General features: G+C 39.1%; 1 protein-coding gene across 4 annotated transcripts in view; it reads right to left on the bottom strand.

Moving 5' to 3' along the window:
- Positions 1-17,696, bottom strand: part of ATXN7 (ataxin 7) — an 84,746-nt gene that overhangs the window by 13,880 nt on the left and 53,170 nt on the right. For all 4 annotated transcript variants that reach the window (XM_011358454.2, XM_023529682.1, XM_023529683.1 and 1 more), the window contains 4 exons: positions 7,333-7,585; positions 4,988-5,247; positions 4,471-4,553; positions 338-603 (listed from right to left, as the gene is read on the bottom strand). In XM_011358454.2, coding sequence (XP_011356756.1) covers positions 338-603; positions 4,471-4,553; positions 4,988-5,247; positions 7,333-7,585 — 862 coding nt within the window. The remainder of the gene's footprint in view (positions 1-337; positions 604-4,470; positions 4,554-4,987; positions 5,248-7,332; positions 7,586-17,696) is intronic.

Below are 17,696 nucleotides of genomic sequence, written 5' to 3'. Positions count from 1 at the left end.
ACAAATGAATAGGAAATTCTGCCAAAGCCATGTGAAATGTTCCAATTGCTAACCTGCAGGCAGGACCCAGGAGTCAGCCTGCTCAGTGAGTGGGCTTACGAGACATATAATGTTGAGTGGTAATTCTAGCTTTATTCTGCTGCTTGCATTGGGCCGAGAAGAGCACAATGATGAACTCAACGATTTTTTCCCCTTAAAGTAAAACCCAATGGGAAAACATCTCATCTTCTCGTAGTGAGCCCAATGTATGTTCCTTGACATGACTACAGTGGGGTTTTACAGTGTCTCCAAGTCTGTTCTCTGAAGGAGGGAGAAAGGGTTGGAAAACTTGGCTTACCTTGGAAGACTAGGGGTGTGAGGTTTAGGTTTACTAGCTACAAAAGGCTTTGATTCAGAAGGAATCACTCCATGAGAGTTTTGGTGTGGCTCCTGTGAAGTTCTAGAAGGGGTGGGATGCGGGTCCCTGAGAGGCTGCGTTGGTTGCTGAGAGTCCGGATGGCGAATCGATTCCTTTTCCCTGGTTTTGTTTTTGTGCTCGGCTAATAACACATCAAATCGTTTTCTTCTACCCTGGACAGCCCTCCGTTGGGTTAAGGAATGTGTCTGTAGGCCAGAAAAATACAGAAACCAAAGTATGTCAGAAATAATTTCTTCTCTGTCATATATCCAAAAACATTATTCCTAATAAAAAAGCATTCTGGACCATAAGCAAAGTAAAAGGCTGTTCATCATTTGATAAGCTAAAAATCATGAGTATCATCTTTTTTCTTTAGCTAGAATAGAAGCACATATTCTAGGCTCCCAATGTATGAGAGTTTGGAGATGTTATTTCTACCAGAAGAAAGAAGGAATGTTAGCTGTGCCACCTGGTATGTAAGTGAGCAGCAAACAGAAACAAGCAGGCGACAGGTACTCATGTTTTGTGCAATAGTAATAATTCGTTTACTGGGGCTCTTATCAACTTCATTAGAAAAATCCCTCTTTGGGCCATTTAGAGTTTTGAATGTTACAAGGGAAGAAACAATTATTCCAAAGATCTGTTTTATCAAAAAGTCTTCTTTTAGTAACTGCCAGAGAGTAAAAACTAAATACAACTGTTTCTCTCTAGTTCAATGAAAATGCCATGTAAAGAAAGTGGCTCAAAGCAATTGGAGACAGGGATTGCTAAGGCCGAGTAAAGTCTATAAGGCTGAGAGAAGAGATGTAAAACAGAGTGAATCCCTATAAAGAGACACATATCCCAAATGTAAGTGAATTCATCCAGATATTTACTTTACTTTTCTCTTTTATGTTACAAAATACTGCAAATTATATTTTATGTGTGTTCATGGCTCTACATATTACACAAATATGTTGCTCTACAGGTTTATATATCTGCTTCGAATTAAGGAGTTTAAAGGGAATTAGGCTTCTAATGTCCTTTTGAAATTTAATAACATAACCTACCTCCTTTCTCTTAGATGCACTGCAAACTATGTACACCCAAAATCTAATCTGGCACAGATAAATGTATTTAGCATCTTTTTAAATTCTTAATTTTCTTCAATATGAAATAAATCCACAAGGAAGTACCCCAAATGAAGACAAAGAACTGTTTTGTTTCGTGCTGTACCATCACCTAGTATAGCACCTGGCACTCAATAAATGCTTCGAATAAAAAGTATATAAAAATAATGACCCTCCAATATGTGTCGGATGAACAAATGAATAGATAATGTCACTGGTGCACCTGCCTGTCTCTCCAGACAGATGTAGAAGCCTCTCCTTGTCTTTGAATGTCCACTGGTGATTAGCACAGAAAAACCAGGTGAGGAAGGTAGGATGAGATAATCAATATTTTCCCGGCTTGGTTTGGATTTCCACTGAGTGCTGAAGAACCTTCCAAACACAAATCAGATGCACCTACCTCCCATCAGAACTCTCTGGGGACTACCTAAGGCTCACAGGATAAAGAATGACTGTATAACTAGGCTTCTTGGCCCCGCACACTCTGACACCTATGGTCCCTGCTACTCGCTCTTTTGGTTCCAAGTGCCTCCTCCTCCTCCTTCTGTTCAGCCTCCTGGCTTTCTTTCAGACCCGAAGGTGTTTGTTCTGCCCATCACAGAGCTGTCACACATGTTGTTTCCTCTACCTCTCTCACCCCTCTTTGCTCTGCTAAGTCACATGGATTCCGGCCCATGTTCTTATGGCAAAGGAGGCTTCCCTGGCCTAATCGCTCCACTGAAGGCTGTTATAACATAGTCCTCTTTCCATTGTTTACTCATCATGGTAACTTTACACTTATTTGAGCGATCATCAGATTAATCTCCATCTCTTTCATTAGACTGTAAGCCCCATGAGGGTAGGGAACATGCCTTGATTTTCTTAAAGCCCGAAATCCTCTGGGACCCTGAATGAGGCCTGTGCTCCTAGATGTGTGCAATAAAAATTTCTACAGTGACTAAATGGACTAGACTACTGGTCTCAAAATCTATTTGCATGGAAGGCAAAGAAGACATTAAACAGGACATTAGACAGATGAGAAAGCGAGAAGCAGGAGATCCCCTGACAGTGAAGGGAATGGACAATGATCTAAGTCTAAGACAGGAGAGACTTGGGCAGCCATGTGGGGGACATTCAAGGAAGGCATTCAAGCATGTATAGTCCATGATAGCTGAATAGATTCAGGCCACAGTAGGGCAGAGAAAGGGAGAAGCACTTCACAAACAGCACAGGAAGAAAGTAAGGGAAAGGACAGGCCTGCCAAGATGCTGCATTTTCTATGCTGAACTCATGACATGTCAGGGCTGAAGATACCTATTAATGTGATGACAGGATTAACATCATGCCACACACAATAATGACGCCCTTAACAGAATGCAAGGAGAGCATACATGATTTGAAAATGAAGAAGGTTGGTCAAACTCCTTGCAGATTCTGAGTTGATAAAGCTTTTGGTTCACCAATATACCTCAGAAATGATTTAAATAGAGCATGCTGGATAAAGAAAGCATGACCAGTATGATAACACTGAGAAATCTGTTACTAAGAGGCAGGTAGGCGGGAAGAAAGCAGAGAGAGGATGAGCAGTTGTAATGATATGGAGCAGGGCCGAGGCACCCTTTCACAAGTTCTCTTAGGGGCAGCGAAATGGACATAATCCCATAGAGCTACAATGGCTATCTTCAGAGAACAACAACACACCACTATGTGTGTTCAATTAATATTATATAAAACAAAGGCAATTTGTTCTGAATTACAAGTTTTTAACCTAGACATTCGGGGGGGTGGGGCATGGAGTGGGGATGTCCAACAACTCCTGAAATAGAATGCGAAATTCATAATATACATGTGTACATATATTTTTTCCTCAGGGAAGAGGATCTGGGATTTTTTTTTAAAATTAGATATTTAAAGGTGCTCTTGACCAACTCTTTTACCCCAAAAGATCAGAACTATTGTTGTAAGATAAAATCCGTATACTAAAATTAAATAAGAAATTTAAATTAAAAAAAGAACCCCTTAGAAATAACATTTCCCATTCTGAAGATTGTAACATTCCTCCGTTTATGAGGCAGAGTGGGGTCTGAAGTCCTTTATTCAAACACAATCTTTGGTAAAATTTAAAATAATACCCCAACAATTTCATTAACTTTAAGAAGACGAGACCAATTTTTATAATTTTTAACCCCTCCTCCAAACAGGGTTTTTAAATTACAGGTTTCAAAGCAGTGATTCTTAATACCTCTTGAACCTTTGTTAAGGGTAGTTGGGGATACTCTCCAGAGAAATGCAAATAAACATAGAAGCTAATCTATGTAGCAGGTCCACTGATGCCCTGAGCCACCCCTATATTCACAACCCTTATTTTACAGCAAATATACCATCTTCTTATTAGCAAACTGGCATTTTAAAGGAAAACCTCAGGACAGAAAGAGGATCATTACATTTTCCTATCTTATATATAAAATAGATTGCATGTTATCTAGTATTTAAAAAAAAAACTAGAAAAATAAGACTCCCTAAAAGTCACAAATATTTTAAAGTGGCTCTTTAAATTTAAGGACCACCGATTACAAAAACACTTTAAGAATATTCACATATATGTGCAGGAAATTTCTGGACTGTTCTAAGTCAGTATAATCTAAAATACAGTAAAGGGTAGCCTTTCATATTAAATTTCTCTGAAGAAATGTTAAAAGTCTTTGAAATAACATATTGATTATAAAAGAATACTATTCCTCTGGATACAACATTGCTCACTGGAAATAAACCCTCTCTTAAGATTGTAGTTTACGACAAGAGGTTTCGCATTTTCTAAACCTGAGGCTTTCTTCATCAAAACCAAGTTATTTCCTCATTAACAAAATTCAGAACAATCCACAGCTCGGATCCCCTCTGGGTGAGAGAGACTTTGGGAGCAATGCCCATCTATCTCAGCTCCCCGAGCTTACCAGAGTATTCAGGTCTGTCCAGGAGGCCACCTACCTTGCATGTCAAAGACCGGGTGCAGGGCTTCTTGGTGTCAAGATCAATAACCCCACAGTGTATGTCAGGATCAAACTCTCTTTCTGTCAAAAGCATACAGACATTACTATGGGCCCACCAAATACTCTCTTTTTCCTGGAAAAAGAGGAAAAATCTCAAAACAGACAAATTATAACTTGAATAAAATCTACATATGAGCACTGCAAAAAAGCAGCGACGTCACTTACAGAGTGGGGATTATTGCCACCAGATGACAGGAAAGAGATGGTTTAAGTCAGCATTTTTGCCTTACTCCATTCAGAAATACACTACTAGAAAGCTATTTTTATGTTACTTACACACACACTTGCATTTTAAAGACAACAATAAAGTGGTCAAGCGTATTACTTAAGAAACTTCCTCCTAAAGCTGAAGTTGACCAGTTTTAAAAAAAGGACTTATAGATAGCAGCTCACTTGCTTCTCTAAGAATAGCCAATTAATACACAGAGAAACATTAAGAGAAAACGTGAAGTTACCTGATAATCTCTTATTTAAAAATTTCCTGTTATTGGAATTATCTTCAGACTTCTTTTCCAGAGTGGGCAGTGCGGGAAGCCCTTTGCCATTCAAAATCTGTCCAGGTGAAGGCAAGGTTGGCTTTGGTATTGAGGGGCAGTTAAGGCCAGGCTTGACTGAGGAACTCACAGTAGCAGGACAGGTTGGCCCCACCGCAGATTTCAGTAGTGTGCCATCCATCTTCGGATGAATCTTTTCCACTTTAACAGAGGGCGTCATACTGTGGTAGGGGAAGCGAGAACACCAGTACCTAAGTGCCTCAGCGGCCCCAGGTGAATGGTGAGCCAGAGGGAAGAGGGAGAACCTGGATCTATCCATGCACTGTAGAGAGGTAGGCTCCCAAAGGCATGTTATGAAAATTTGTTAGAACTATCCAGAAAACTCAGTAAAGTTCACATTTATTCAGTTTATAAGCCCTTCTGACAAGGCAAAAACTCTAGTGACCACCAAATTTACCTGGTCTTTCATCATTCCAGAACAATCTTAAACAGGAGCCTATGAGAGATCTAGAGCTAATACCCAATGCAATTCCTGAAAGAAATAAAATATAAAACGGTCTAAAAGGACCAAAGACTATTTTGCAGGACCTGCAGAGAATGTTTCTGAGAAATGTAATTTTAAAGAAAGGATCTATCAAGTGAGCAAAGAAAAGAATATTGGAATTAGAGAATGTTTCCAAGAAATGTCACTAAGGACTTACAAGAATTCAAATAAGCCTAACAACAGATAGCCAAGAAGAGGCTTTCTGCTTCTGTTAATGAGCAAAACCAATGTTTAATTAGTGAATGATGTGCCACTGAAGTGATAACTCTCCAGTCCTTGAAAAAGGTTTCCATAACAGGAGCTTGAAATACAAATGTCTGGTCCACGGTTGGTGAGCCCTGAATACCTGTGCCACTAAAAAGAACTGATTTCTGTTGGAGTCAATCATTTGGTTGGCAAATATTGGTATGAAGCTAACACTTGTCCCGGTCCCCTTCTAAAGGCCAGCTCCACATACAGAAGATTTGAACTGATGAGGTTTTCTAAACTTTGTTTAGTGGACTCAATGCTCTAACAGCTGTTGAACTGGCAAAGTGACTTACATGCTGCACTGACATTTTCTTTGGCTTTTAGACAGCTCCTGGAACAAAAGCCAAGCTTGCTGTACTTGCGCTTCTGACAGACGAGCAGAGGCTGGAGACTTAGCAACCAGGATAAACAGCTCCAAACAGCTGTACCTGGAACAGCCTGAAAGCAGCAGAGACACTGCAAGATGCCATGGCCACTCCCAGTTGGCAAGGTCTTTGAGCAGTAGCAGGTGCTGGACGCGGCCCTGCGATTAACCGGGTTATCAGACCTTGGGCCTGAGATGTGTGGCATAGCCTCCAAAAGGGAGGCAGGCCAGGGAAAAGCCACTGGTCACTAAGGCTGAGGGATGCCATGATGAGGCGAGATATGTTTCTATGGGAATGCACGGCTGCTCCCTCATGTGACCACAGGAGCCTGCCAGCCTAAGGATCCACTGTAGAAGCTTGCCAAACCCTTGCCTGGAGGGTGTAAACTTCTTCCAGCCCTCCCTCATCACCACACTCGTGATGTGAACCCAGGGCTGGGGAGAGGAAGTGCTGCTTCCCTATGTGTTTTGCAGGCCCCAGAAAATCCTAGAACAGCATCTGGGAATCTCTTCACCTTTTTATGCCTATTATTACCAACAGCAGCAGCACCAGCATCCATTTATTTACTCTCTCCTGCGGGCCAGATATCATGCCTGGTGCTTGACTCTGATATATTAATTGTACTACTCTCAATAGCTCTGCACAATACACAATGGCTGTTATTCTTAGAGGCCAAAAATTAAATAAATAAATAAATAAAATGAGGGCCATGTCCAAGTCCCCACAGCTAGGAAGTGACAGAGTTGGGATTTGAACCCAGGCCTGTTGGACTTGAGGGCTCCCCAGCTAAAGCTCCTCAACCTTATCACACTCCTTCTCCTTACCTAGAAAATGGGATAACAACAATACCTATTTCATAGGGTTGCTGTGATACTTAAATGACATACATGGGTAGAATTAAGTTTCAATAGGTGGCACACAATATAGCAGCAATAAATAAGTATTATTAACCTTATAATTAATGTCATTACTATTCTGTAAAGTTGCCCAAAGATATAATGGGGAAACAAAAAGAAACAACACGTATTTGAATTTCCCCTAAAGTGGGCTCTCTTTCACATGATTCTCAGATACTCTCAGATGCATCCAGTGTACACAGGTGCACCTGCATCAAGTAAAGCATTAATAACCCTCTTGGCCATACTCACATTCTACCATGGGGGACTCTAGTTTGTTGAATGGGATGCATTGGCCTGGTGTTCCCCCTGAGCTGCAGTTTCTCTTTGGGCGATTTCAACAACTTGGAACTTAATGAGGATGCACTTAGAACACCTCCACTGGAAGAACGGCTGCTTCCACTTCCACTGCCTCCTTTGCTTTTGGACAGAGAAGGGAAGAAGGAAAATACTGAAGTAGGAGGAACGGCCAAAGAAGGCTTGCTAGATGAGCTATGTCTTCTTTCTGAAAAGGAAAACAAAGAAAAAGGAAAAAAAGACATTGTTTCAGGCAAGTCTCCAATGGAACCCTGGAAGAGTCTCCCTGAAATTGACACATTTAGGTTCAAATATGCCTCACTAAGTGAAAATATATTAAACTCTGCAGCTTTCAGAAATGGCTTATCTAGGGCCCACAGACTTATTTAGGATTCTCGGAACTTGTCCTTCTGCATAGGAAACATCTCAGCATAAAGAAGTTTATCATTCACAGATAACCATTAGGAAAAAAGCTGTTCAAAACCTGAGAATACTGGGTTCTGCGTGTGAACCTCACTGGCTCCAACTTGCAGTTAGAGAAAAGAAAATTATTCATTCATCTGCAGAATTCTGCTAATTGACACTGCATGGAATTCATTCTTCCTTTCTAGTGTTGTACCTTTCCAATTTTCAAATTAGCAAAATGTTAAGAAACAAGTTGTACCTTCATTTTTTTTCTGTACTACTCACTAGCAAATGACATCAAATAAGAATGTTTCTAGGGTTATCTTATCATTCCTTAAGAATCTGTTCTGAAATTTTCTAGCGAATCATTTCAACTCCCCCTCCCCCGCCCTTGAAAAAATAATCTCACTCAACTACAGATGGCATAGCTCCGGCTCATACCACTAAGATGCCAAAAGTGCAAGACAAAAAATACCACAAATAGCTATGCCTGGTGTTTAAACCAGGAAGTAATTCATGGTTAAGTACAAACTACACTTGTATAAATGCAAATAAGTCTATACAATGGAGAATGGGGTTTTCTCAGAGTAAGGCAATCCATATTAAACAAATTGAGAGCTGCTGAAGAATGTTATCATTGGAAACAAATTAATTAGTAACTTTATCTACTTAAGCTACCTTATGATGTCTTCAATTAAACTTGTAATTTAATATGACACATCTGCTTAACTCTAAGTTTTAAATGTATGTGATCCAACATTTACTTATCACAATATAGAAGCTCTATGAGTATTTAAAAAATTAATCATAGTAGAACCAATGACTACAAGCATGACCTAAATAGTTTATTTCCAAAGGTGTTTTTATACTTGTCTTGAGCCTCTCTCTGAGGCTGCGATGACTTATTCAAGGAAGGACATTAAGTTCAAAGATGCTTTCTGAGGTACTTAAGAACCTGCTCTAAACCAGGACAAAACTATTATGTTATCTATAGACAAAATTCAAATTTTCCAACTTGACCACACAAAGGCCACAACCAGGTTAGGAAGGCTAAGTTGATGGTGATTTATAAGTGCTTCTTGAATTTTCTCACCTTTTTCTGATATGAAGTTATAAGTAAGAGGAAACAAAAATAATTTAAGTTTAATAATTTTTCAAATTTGGCACTTTTTTTTTTAATAAAGTTTCTCTCTCATCTGTGTTCACAAATACTCTGACTATACTTCAAAGCATTAGCACTTGTCTGCCAGGACTATAAAAATCTATGTCCAGGTCTGCTGGCTGCCTTGGGTGGTAGAACTTCCCTAAGCCGTATCTTAGTCCTATTCCCCCTGTAAGGTATGGCACAGAGAAGGACTTCAATTTACAGTTGCACCATTGATACACCTTTTCTTGTGAAGAGGAATGATTTTCAAATGGCCCCAGATCAGTGGTTCTCAACCTTGGCTGCACATTGGCCTAGCCTAATGAGCTTACAAAATACCAATGCCTGAGTCCCACCCTTAGAGAAAGTGATTTAACTGGTCTGGGGTGTAGCCTGGGTATCTAGACTCTCACAAGCTCCCCCGTGTAATTCTGCTGTACAGCCAAGATAGAAAGCCTGCCTTAGACTAGGCTAATACCTCAAAACCCATTAACCTTGGCTAACATTTGTCTAGCACTGAAAACACTGCTTGACACATGGCACTGTATATCAAAGTTTGTTAAAGCTCACTGCTGCTTCAACTAGTCTTCAACTAGTGTTTTGCAAATTTCCATCAACTTCAAACTATTTTCATTGTTCTTACCAAAGCTACATAAAATACTGTTTTGTACTCACCATTTAAAATGATCAACTCTATTAATTCCCTACTCCTGCTCAGTCTAATATTAACCAACATCTCAAGGGGGCATCATTGGTATTTTGGACAGGACAATTCTACAGGATTTCAGGATAGTCAGAACTCCTGGTTGATCACCACTTAATCACCAGTAGTGCCCCTCTGCCAGGGGCAACCTGAAACTACTCCCCAGCTCATTTTCAGATGACCCAGTGTGAAGTAGGGTACCTCACTTGAGATGTATTTTCCCAAAACAATAGTATCTATGAAACAATAGTTAAGCTTGCTATATACATTTTCTGATATACAGTAAAATAAATATTAAAATTAAAATATTTATCTATTATGTTCATCCACAAAAATCATCTTGTGTATCCCTAGGGGCAGTGTATTAAAGGAATAACACCATGTCTGTGATATGAAGAGGGGAAAAAAACCAAACCTCAACAGGAACTCTGACTTTTAAGAAGCACATTCAGTTTACTATTCTCCGGGTATCAGAATTTTTGAGCAAGTGTCTCAGAGTAAATGTGGTATATTTTCTCTTGAAACCTAATGATGTGAATAAAATTCTCAATCTAATTAAATACGGTTCTGCTTATTTTGAGACTGTAAACTTATTCCAAAGCTACTGATAAACTGAAAAACAGTTTGGGCATCATGAAAAAAATTTTGCATTTACTTTTGCAAGGTTTCATCTGCAAGAAGCACTAGGTGAATGCAGAAAACTACACCTGGCTGAACTGAACCATGTGGAAATACACAAAATATGCTTCCCTCCTAATATCCATCATTCACTTCAGAGTTCACTATGGATGTTAGGAGCCGCACCCATTCACATCTGGTGCTACAACTTTCCACTGATTTCAGAGAACCTTCTTCCTTCCACCGCTACACAATAGCTCACAAGCAGCAATTCTCCTGACACTTCCAGAAGCAAATGTCAGGTCCTTTATAAGGTAAACTGTCATATTTATTCTAGTATTTATTTTTTAACCATTTAATATATGTAAAACTACGCTACCACTTTTGTTAGGTTTCTATCTTTTCTGTTTGTCACTGATGAAGTTTGAATGGTGTGCCCATAACCCAATTTCTGAATGAGTCTCATGTGGTTTTTATTATGCAATTTTGCATAATGCAGTAATTTTTTAGGAATGTGTTACTTATAGCAGAACAGACTGTAACTTCAAGCTTGTCCCTTCAATTTTCTATTTCCATCATAGTCCGTTCTCCTCATTTTTTTAGTTAATGCTTCTTTTCTTGTCTATTAACTCTTCAAATAGGATTTTGTACTACGAAATCAAGTTTCAAAGCCTCCTAATATTAAGTCAGCTAACATACTAATAACATTTCCAAAAAAAAATTGTTATTTTCTACTTCAACAATAAAAGCTATTTAAAAAGTGAGAATGGCAATCTATCATGTGAACTTCTTTCATTCACTAAAACTTGAAACAGGCTCTGTGTGTGTGTGCGTGTGTGTGTGTGTGTGTGTGTTTCTGAGATTCTGGCTGAAAAGTGCCAGCTCAAATCCTTGTTATGCTGCAGAATTAAGCTGTTCCTTCACATCAGGGTCTGGTAACTTATTCTCTGGAAAGGGCGGCATCTGGCTTTCCCTTCACAAGAAAGCAAAGAGAAGAAACCAAATTTAATTATAGCTGAGTTGGATTCTCTTCATCTTTTCAGTGTGGGCCTTTATTTTTCATAAGATTCTAAACTGAGCTTCCAGCTTAAAAAGTGTAAGTTTTTAGATCAAAAGTCAAATGGGCAAGTTATGCTTAGGGTTAGGGACCTTATATTAAGTGGACAAACTGGAGGCCAGATGCTAAGCATAACTGCAGTGTGGTTTGGTGAGGAGTCCAAGTTGAATTTTCAAAACACTCCTCTCTCCAGGGTCTGGCATCAGCCCAGAGAAAACACGCTCTGTCCCTGAATCAGGAGGGCAGTCTGAATGCTGCAGCAAGACAGAGAGACAGTCAGGCAGACCAGCAGATAAATACAGATACAGGGAAAGAGAGAGGAGAGATGGAAAGACAGACATGGGTGTATGTGTGTGGGTGTGTGTGGTGGTGGTGGAACCACGCAGATGCACAGATATAGAGATGGGGTGGGGGGCGGAGGAAGAGAGGGCAGGTGGGCGCATGCAATATAGATGCATTGGGCTTTCTTTCTCCTTGTAGCTTGAACATGTGACACCATGTTCAAAGTAAAGAGAGGTTACCGGAGAAGGTAGGGGAGAGGACAGCTTTCTTAAAGTTTTCCAGAGTGAAAAACAACCAAGAATGCCGAGCTTGTAATTTTGGAATCATGATGAGATTAAATGTATGTATGTATGTATGGACAACCAGGTACGAACCAAAAAGGAGCTCAAAGCAAATGCACAAGTGTCAAAGTTATGAGCACAAACCTAAAAAAAGCAGTAAAAACAAACTAACTTCAAATCATTCAACTTCAAATCATTCATGCTTGAAAAAGAGCTAGAAGGATATATGTCGAACTTTTAAAAATGGTTATCCCTGAAATTATAGGTCTATTTTTAAAAAATCTTTGCATATTTACAAAATTTTCTGTAATAAACATGGTTTACTTAGTATCAAATACACATTTTAAAAGAAATTTTATTTAGTGTTCTGGCCTCAGTTTTGCACATGGCAAAATAAAGGAAGCCATATTATAATTAATGAGCACAGTATTAATTTGTCCCATTCTCAATGGGCATCATGCGAGAGCAGGCAAAAGTGGTTAACAGCTATTAAGAGAACCCTACAAAACTATTTTTACTCAAGGCTCTCTTCTTTTTTTATTAAACCTATTACTAATCTTTTATAATCCAAACCTGACTGATTAAAAGTCTCACCTTCAACAACAATAGCTGCTATTCTTTACTGGGCAAAAACCATGTGTCAGCTATCACATTACGCATTTACAGGGATTATCTTATTTAGTTCTGACCATCTTTCTACAAAGCAAATACTGTTATGATCCCCATTTGCCAGATGAGGAAGCCAAAGCTTTAAGGGACTCAGGTTGGTTACCCAATGTCAGCCAATTAGTTAAGAGGCAGGGTTGTGATGCAATTCCAGGCAGGCTGACCCCAGCACCCAGGATAAACCACAGTACAAGCCACCTGCCCTTAGGTGGCATAATAGCAAGTCATTATACATGGTCCAAAGGCAGGCAGAATAGGTGAAGGTGAGGGTCAGGGCATATATCAATATGAAGTCCATCTTCCCAACTGCTTAACAAAAGCAGGTTAACTATTAGTGCAAAAAGGCTTCATAGGTTTAACATGCAATGGGGTCAAGATGGAATTTTGGTAAATTTTGAGTTGGGATCTGGACTCTGTTTAAGGAAAACCTAGGTTGTTGTGGATTTCATCTTTTCATTTTGGAAGTTGCTATCGTAAAGATTAGCTATGGCTTTTGGTCAGTGTAGCAGCAGCAGCAGCAGCAGCAGCAGCAGCAGCAGCAGCATTATTGCCGCTCAGGGGTTCTTTAAACATTAAAGATTGTTTGACGAGTGAATTTTGGTACAAAGAACCAGTAGGGCTGTCTGATTTGGCTAAGAATCACCTTACAAAGTTCAGAGATGAATATATTCTATAAAGAACCATCAGTAGGAGCAGCAAATACTTGTTCTATAGGATTAGGATGGCCCCCAGGGACCAGCACAGTTATGCACACTTCCAGGCATTCTCTGGTCCTGGTTGCCTTCCCAGAAGAGGCTTAGGACTGTGTACATAGTCTTGATGTGGGTGGACTGAGTAATTAACCAGCTTGAATAGAACCCATAGTAAAATAAAAATACTGTTTCAGAGATCACCTGAAAGGGCAAAAGAACTTTGGAGTCAGAGACATTTGAGTTCAAATTCTTGCTCTGCCACTTACTAATTGGGTGATCATGGGCAAATGACCTAATTCCATCTACTCTAAGAGCCTTTTAACCTGTCAAGCCTACCTTGCAGTGCTGTTGGGAATTAAATGATAGAGTTGTAAAGCCTGCATCCCAGGGCCAACTATGGACCAGGTACTGGGAACTCAACAGGGAGTAAGACAGATGCCCTGTTAGTTCAGCTGATGCCAGTTATAGACTTATGTGAGAAAGGCCTGCTGATTATCAAAGCACGTAGAAATCACTTAAAAACAAACCAAATCCACTTTATCTTCTCCAGTGTGGTACAAATTTAGTTTATTTAGTTTATGTCAGTCCAGTAATACACTAAGCTCTTCTTAGATAAAAGCTCAGAGGAGCAACTTCTAGAATTCATTTTAAAATAAATAAATTCATACCAACCAAAAAGGATGCTCATTTAAGCTAAAATAATTTCATAAATAAAAGGTTGGCTCATTTTCCTGACAGAACCGAGTCACTCAGGAAGAACTGCAGGTGAAATGGACAAATGTGAAGTTTAAGTTTATGGGTTCAGCGGTGGAAATTTTAGGCAGCTTATCAATGCAAAGATTCCTAAAGCTCACAAATGTTTCTCTAAATGAAATTCACACTTTTAGATGGATTCGATCAGGTAAGGTTAAACAGAGTACATACTCTGTACAGAAAAGCTTTATGAGAAATACCAATCCATGCTTCAAGAAATGTATGATTTCATGGGATCTCTGACAGCCCCAGTCCACTAATACTCTACAACTGCTCCCATTTAAGGCAAGGATTTTAAATAATTAAGCTTACACATGGCTATAAAATGTAAAACACAAGTAAACATGTATGGCTCCTTTGGCCAGGTACAGCAAGTAGTAATTACAAACACCGAAAAACCTCAGTTTAGAAATTTTGGGTGATTCATTAAGCAGCCCCCTCACATAATTGTTTATTTTGATATCCAAGTTGAAAATTGCTTTTACACAGCCCCAGTTAACCCAAACTGTCACACTTCACTTTTAGGACACCAAACACAACTCATGAGGTGTCAATGGGCATCATTTGTCTTTCATAAGGATTATGACCTCCCCCCACCCCCTAAGAAACATCTCAGATGGGACCTGAGGCAGGCTATGAATTAAGACTGCATCTATACGTAATATATATTACATATGTATATATTACGCATATATTTAAATCTCAGAACTTCTTTACACATCTACTTTGCTCTACATCAATGTTTTCCCTAAACTTTTGAGATTCAAAACTGAAATCACATTCCAGATCTTTCATATCTACACCTTATCTAGACTATTATTTACTTAATACATTTTTCAGTAGCTGACTAGGCATATCTAATTTAGCATTACATAAGCAATATCTGTGAAACCAGATATTGGGTTTGACATCACAGTTACCTATTTTTTTCCTAGTAATTGTTAAAAAAATACTTGGTATACCATTTAATCACACCATGGATTATACATGGATATAAAATATTTAATGATGTCTTCTCACTACTTTCACTGTCAACTTTGCCCTGTAAATTTTCTTATTCTTTTCTAAAAGTACTTTCGTGTATCTGACCAGCAAACACAATTCTACTCTACTCCTTGCTGTCACATACTTTTTAAATCTTAAATCTGCTTTTCCTTTGATCCAATTTCTTTAGGGTCCCCAGACACCTGATTAGTAGTCTAATGCTAAAAAGGAAGCAAATTGGTGGGACTGTCCCTGGAACATTAAAATCTTATTAAGGAATCCAGAGCTGTTCTCTGACACACGGACCTCAGGAAAATTAGCGAAAATTGGAGCTGGGGGCAGCCTCAGAACACGCTTAGATGGGTTATAAACACTGGAAAACAGTGAAGAAGAAAAAGTCTTTACCACAAAGCACTAGGCATCATTTCCACTAGAGAGATTTAACTGAAAAGGATGATTTCAACACTGGCTGCCCTAACAAATTAGTCTCCAACTGTGACTTCTGCCAAATGCATTTCTCCTCCCTCTAATGCAGAGGTGCTTTTAAATTAAAACATAAGGGGAAAGTGCGGAAAAGAGAATCATTTACAGCACTTGGGCCACTTGAAACAACTTTTCACCAAAGGTCTATAATCAAATTATCAAGCTCTTCAAGTCAGTGCTTTATGACGGAAATAAAAGCCCCACTAAAGTATTCCAGGTCTCTTGGCATTTCCACATCTCTGGGCAGGGCGCACACTGCAGTATCCCCATTCACACTGGCTGCATGAAAGAGAACAGATCACAAAGGGCAGATTACAAGGGAGAGAGACTCTAGTGGGGGAAGGGACAGGCGTGAATGGATTGTAAATAATGTTGCTAAGAAAGGAGTAGAAATATGGCAACCTCGAATAATCCTCCTTACAGGAATTCTTCCCATGGGACTGTTCTTTCTGGACTTTTCATATTTGTGAGACATATGAAAAACTTATGGACTATCTGGGGGTACTCCTTCCCTGCCATCTTAACTTGTAGCTCTTTGCAAACATTTAAAAATTACTAAAAAAATCCAAATAGTTTAAGATGAAATGACAGAGAAAAAGAGGGGCTACCCAATGGTGTAACAGTTAATCACCTCAGTTGTGAGTATAACATCATTTCTTCATAATCATGGTCGTAAGAGTTGTAGAGAAACTGAATGGTTTGAGTAACCAGTTCATTTCCCTAAGGGGGCTCCATCCTATGATCCTGGAACCTTGGGCAGGTGTGGACTCTTAACTGAGGGTTATCATGAGAATCTCAGACACCCACAGATGTTTTTAGTGAAAGTACCTTTGGGGAAAAAGGCTGCAGCTGCCTCGAGCAAAACACAACCACCAATATGCAGTTCTGTGATCCACAGAACTATGCTACTTTTGTGATCTCACTGTCACCATTTCTGACTACAGGATATCATGAAATGCAAGACACACTGGCTGACACTTTTACTTTGCTAACAGTCATAAGGACTTCTTTCTGCTGTCTTCAGGAAGCACAGTGTTATCCAAATGATACTCATAGAGTACAGCAAGAAATCATCCTACCTGAAACAAACATGATCTTGTTGCCTGAGTGATGCACAGCGTGTCCCCAAAATTTGCTCCTCTGTCTTCCTCCCACCCATTATTGACTTGAAATGTCTGTATTCCTCAGGAATCAACATGTAAGAACCTAAACCAAAAAAGAACCCAAACCAAAAACCCACAAATTTCCAGCTACTTTTTGATTTAATCATCTGTTAGGAAAGATGCAACCTATAAATTGTGATTTATCATTATAAGTTTAGCCTTCTAGTTTGTCAGACCGTGCACAATTCAACTATCAAAAATATCAGTTTTTAAGCAAGCATCTCAGTAGTCGTATTTTGGGCCTAGGCCACAGTTTTTCTCATATGAAAGATACAAGGCTATCATCTAAATGCAAAAAGAGAATTAAGAAAAGCAATATGTCTTTACCACTCTAATCCAATTTTTACACACACACACAAGGATAGGGGAAGACAGAATTAAAAGAATTTGGTAAAACTCAAATTAGAGGAGTTTTCTTTCTTTTTTGTTTGTTTCTTTATTTAATGGAAACTTCTGTACAGGAATTCTCACAGAGTGCAAATGTCTTCCCAGGCCGAAAAGGAGCAGCATGTCCAAAGTGCAATGGAATGACAGCACCATCTGCTTCAAAGTACTGCACTGTAAGTCACATCCTTATTGCTATGTCCCACTAGTTTTCCATCCTTTTTATTTTACTTTATTCTGGGTGAGGGTGGAGAGAAGACCGTGAACATGGGAATGATAAAAACCTCAAAATCAGAACAGTCCAGAAAGCCTCCTTCTTCCTTAGGCACTCTATTAATAAGGAATGGGTGATTCATTACCACTGTACAATGCTACTGTTTTCAATGAGTTTGCAGCACGTGTTTACTTTTTCTAAAGAGAAAAACAGTATCTGCTCCACCTATAGGCTGAGACTGTCAACTAATAAACACCAAAAGCAATATTCAAAAATGAAACCAGAAACTGCAAAACTAAAACTGCCTCACAAGAGGTAAGAGTTTTTAGAAAAATCAATTTTAGGGAATTAACAACAATTTGATTAAAGGTTTAAGATCTGTTTGTATCTAAAGTCGTTCAAATCGGTAGCTACATTTCAACCTCAATTAAAACCATCCGGTCAAGCTCGTAATTGCAGAAGGCATGAAATTCGAATCCAGTGAAAAGTA

Source organism: Pteropus vampyrus, unplaced genomic scaffold (genome assembly GCF_000151845.1).
Source record: "Pteropus vampyrus isolate Shadow unplaced genomic scaffold, Pvam_2.0 Scaffold41, whole genome shotgun sequence".
NCBI lineage: Eukaryota > Metazoa > Chordata > Mammalia > Chiroptera > Pteropodidae > Pteropus > Pteropus vampyrus.
This window is presented reverse-complemented; position numbering and strand designations above follow the sequence as displayed.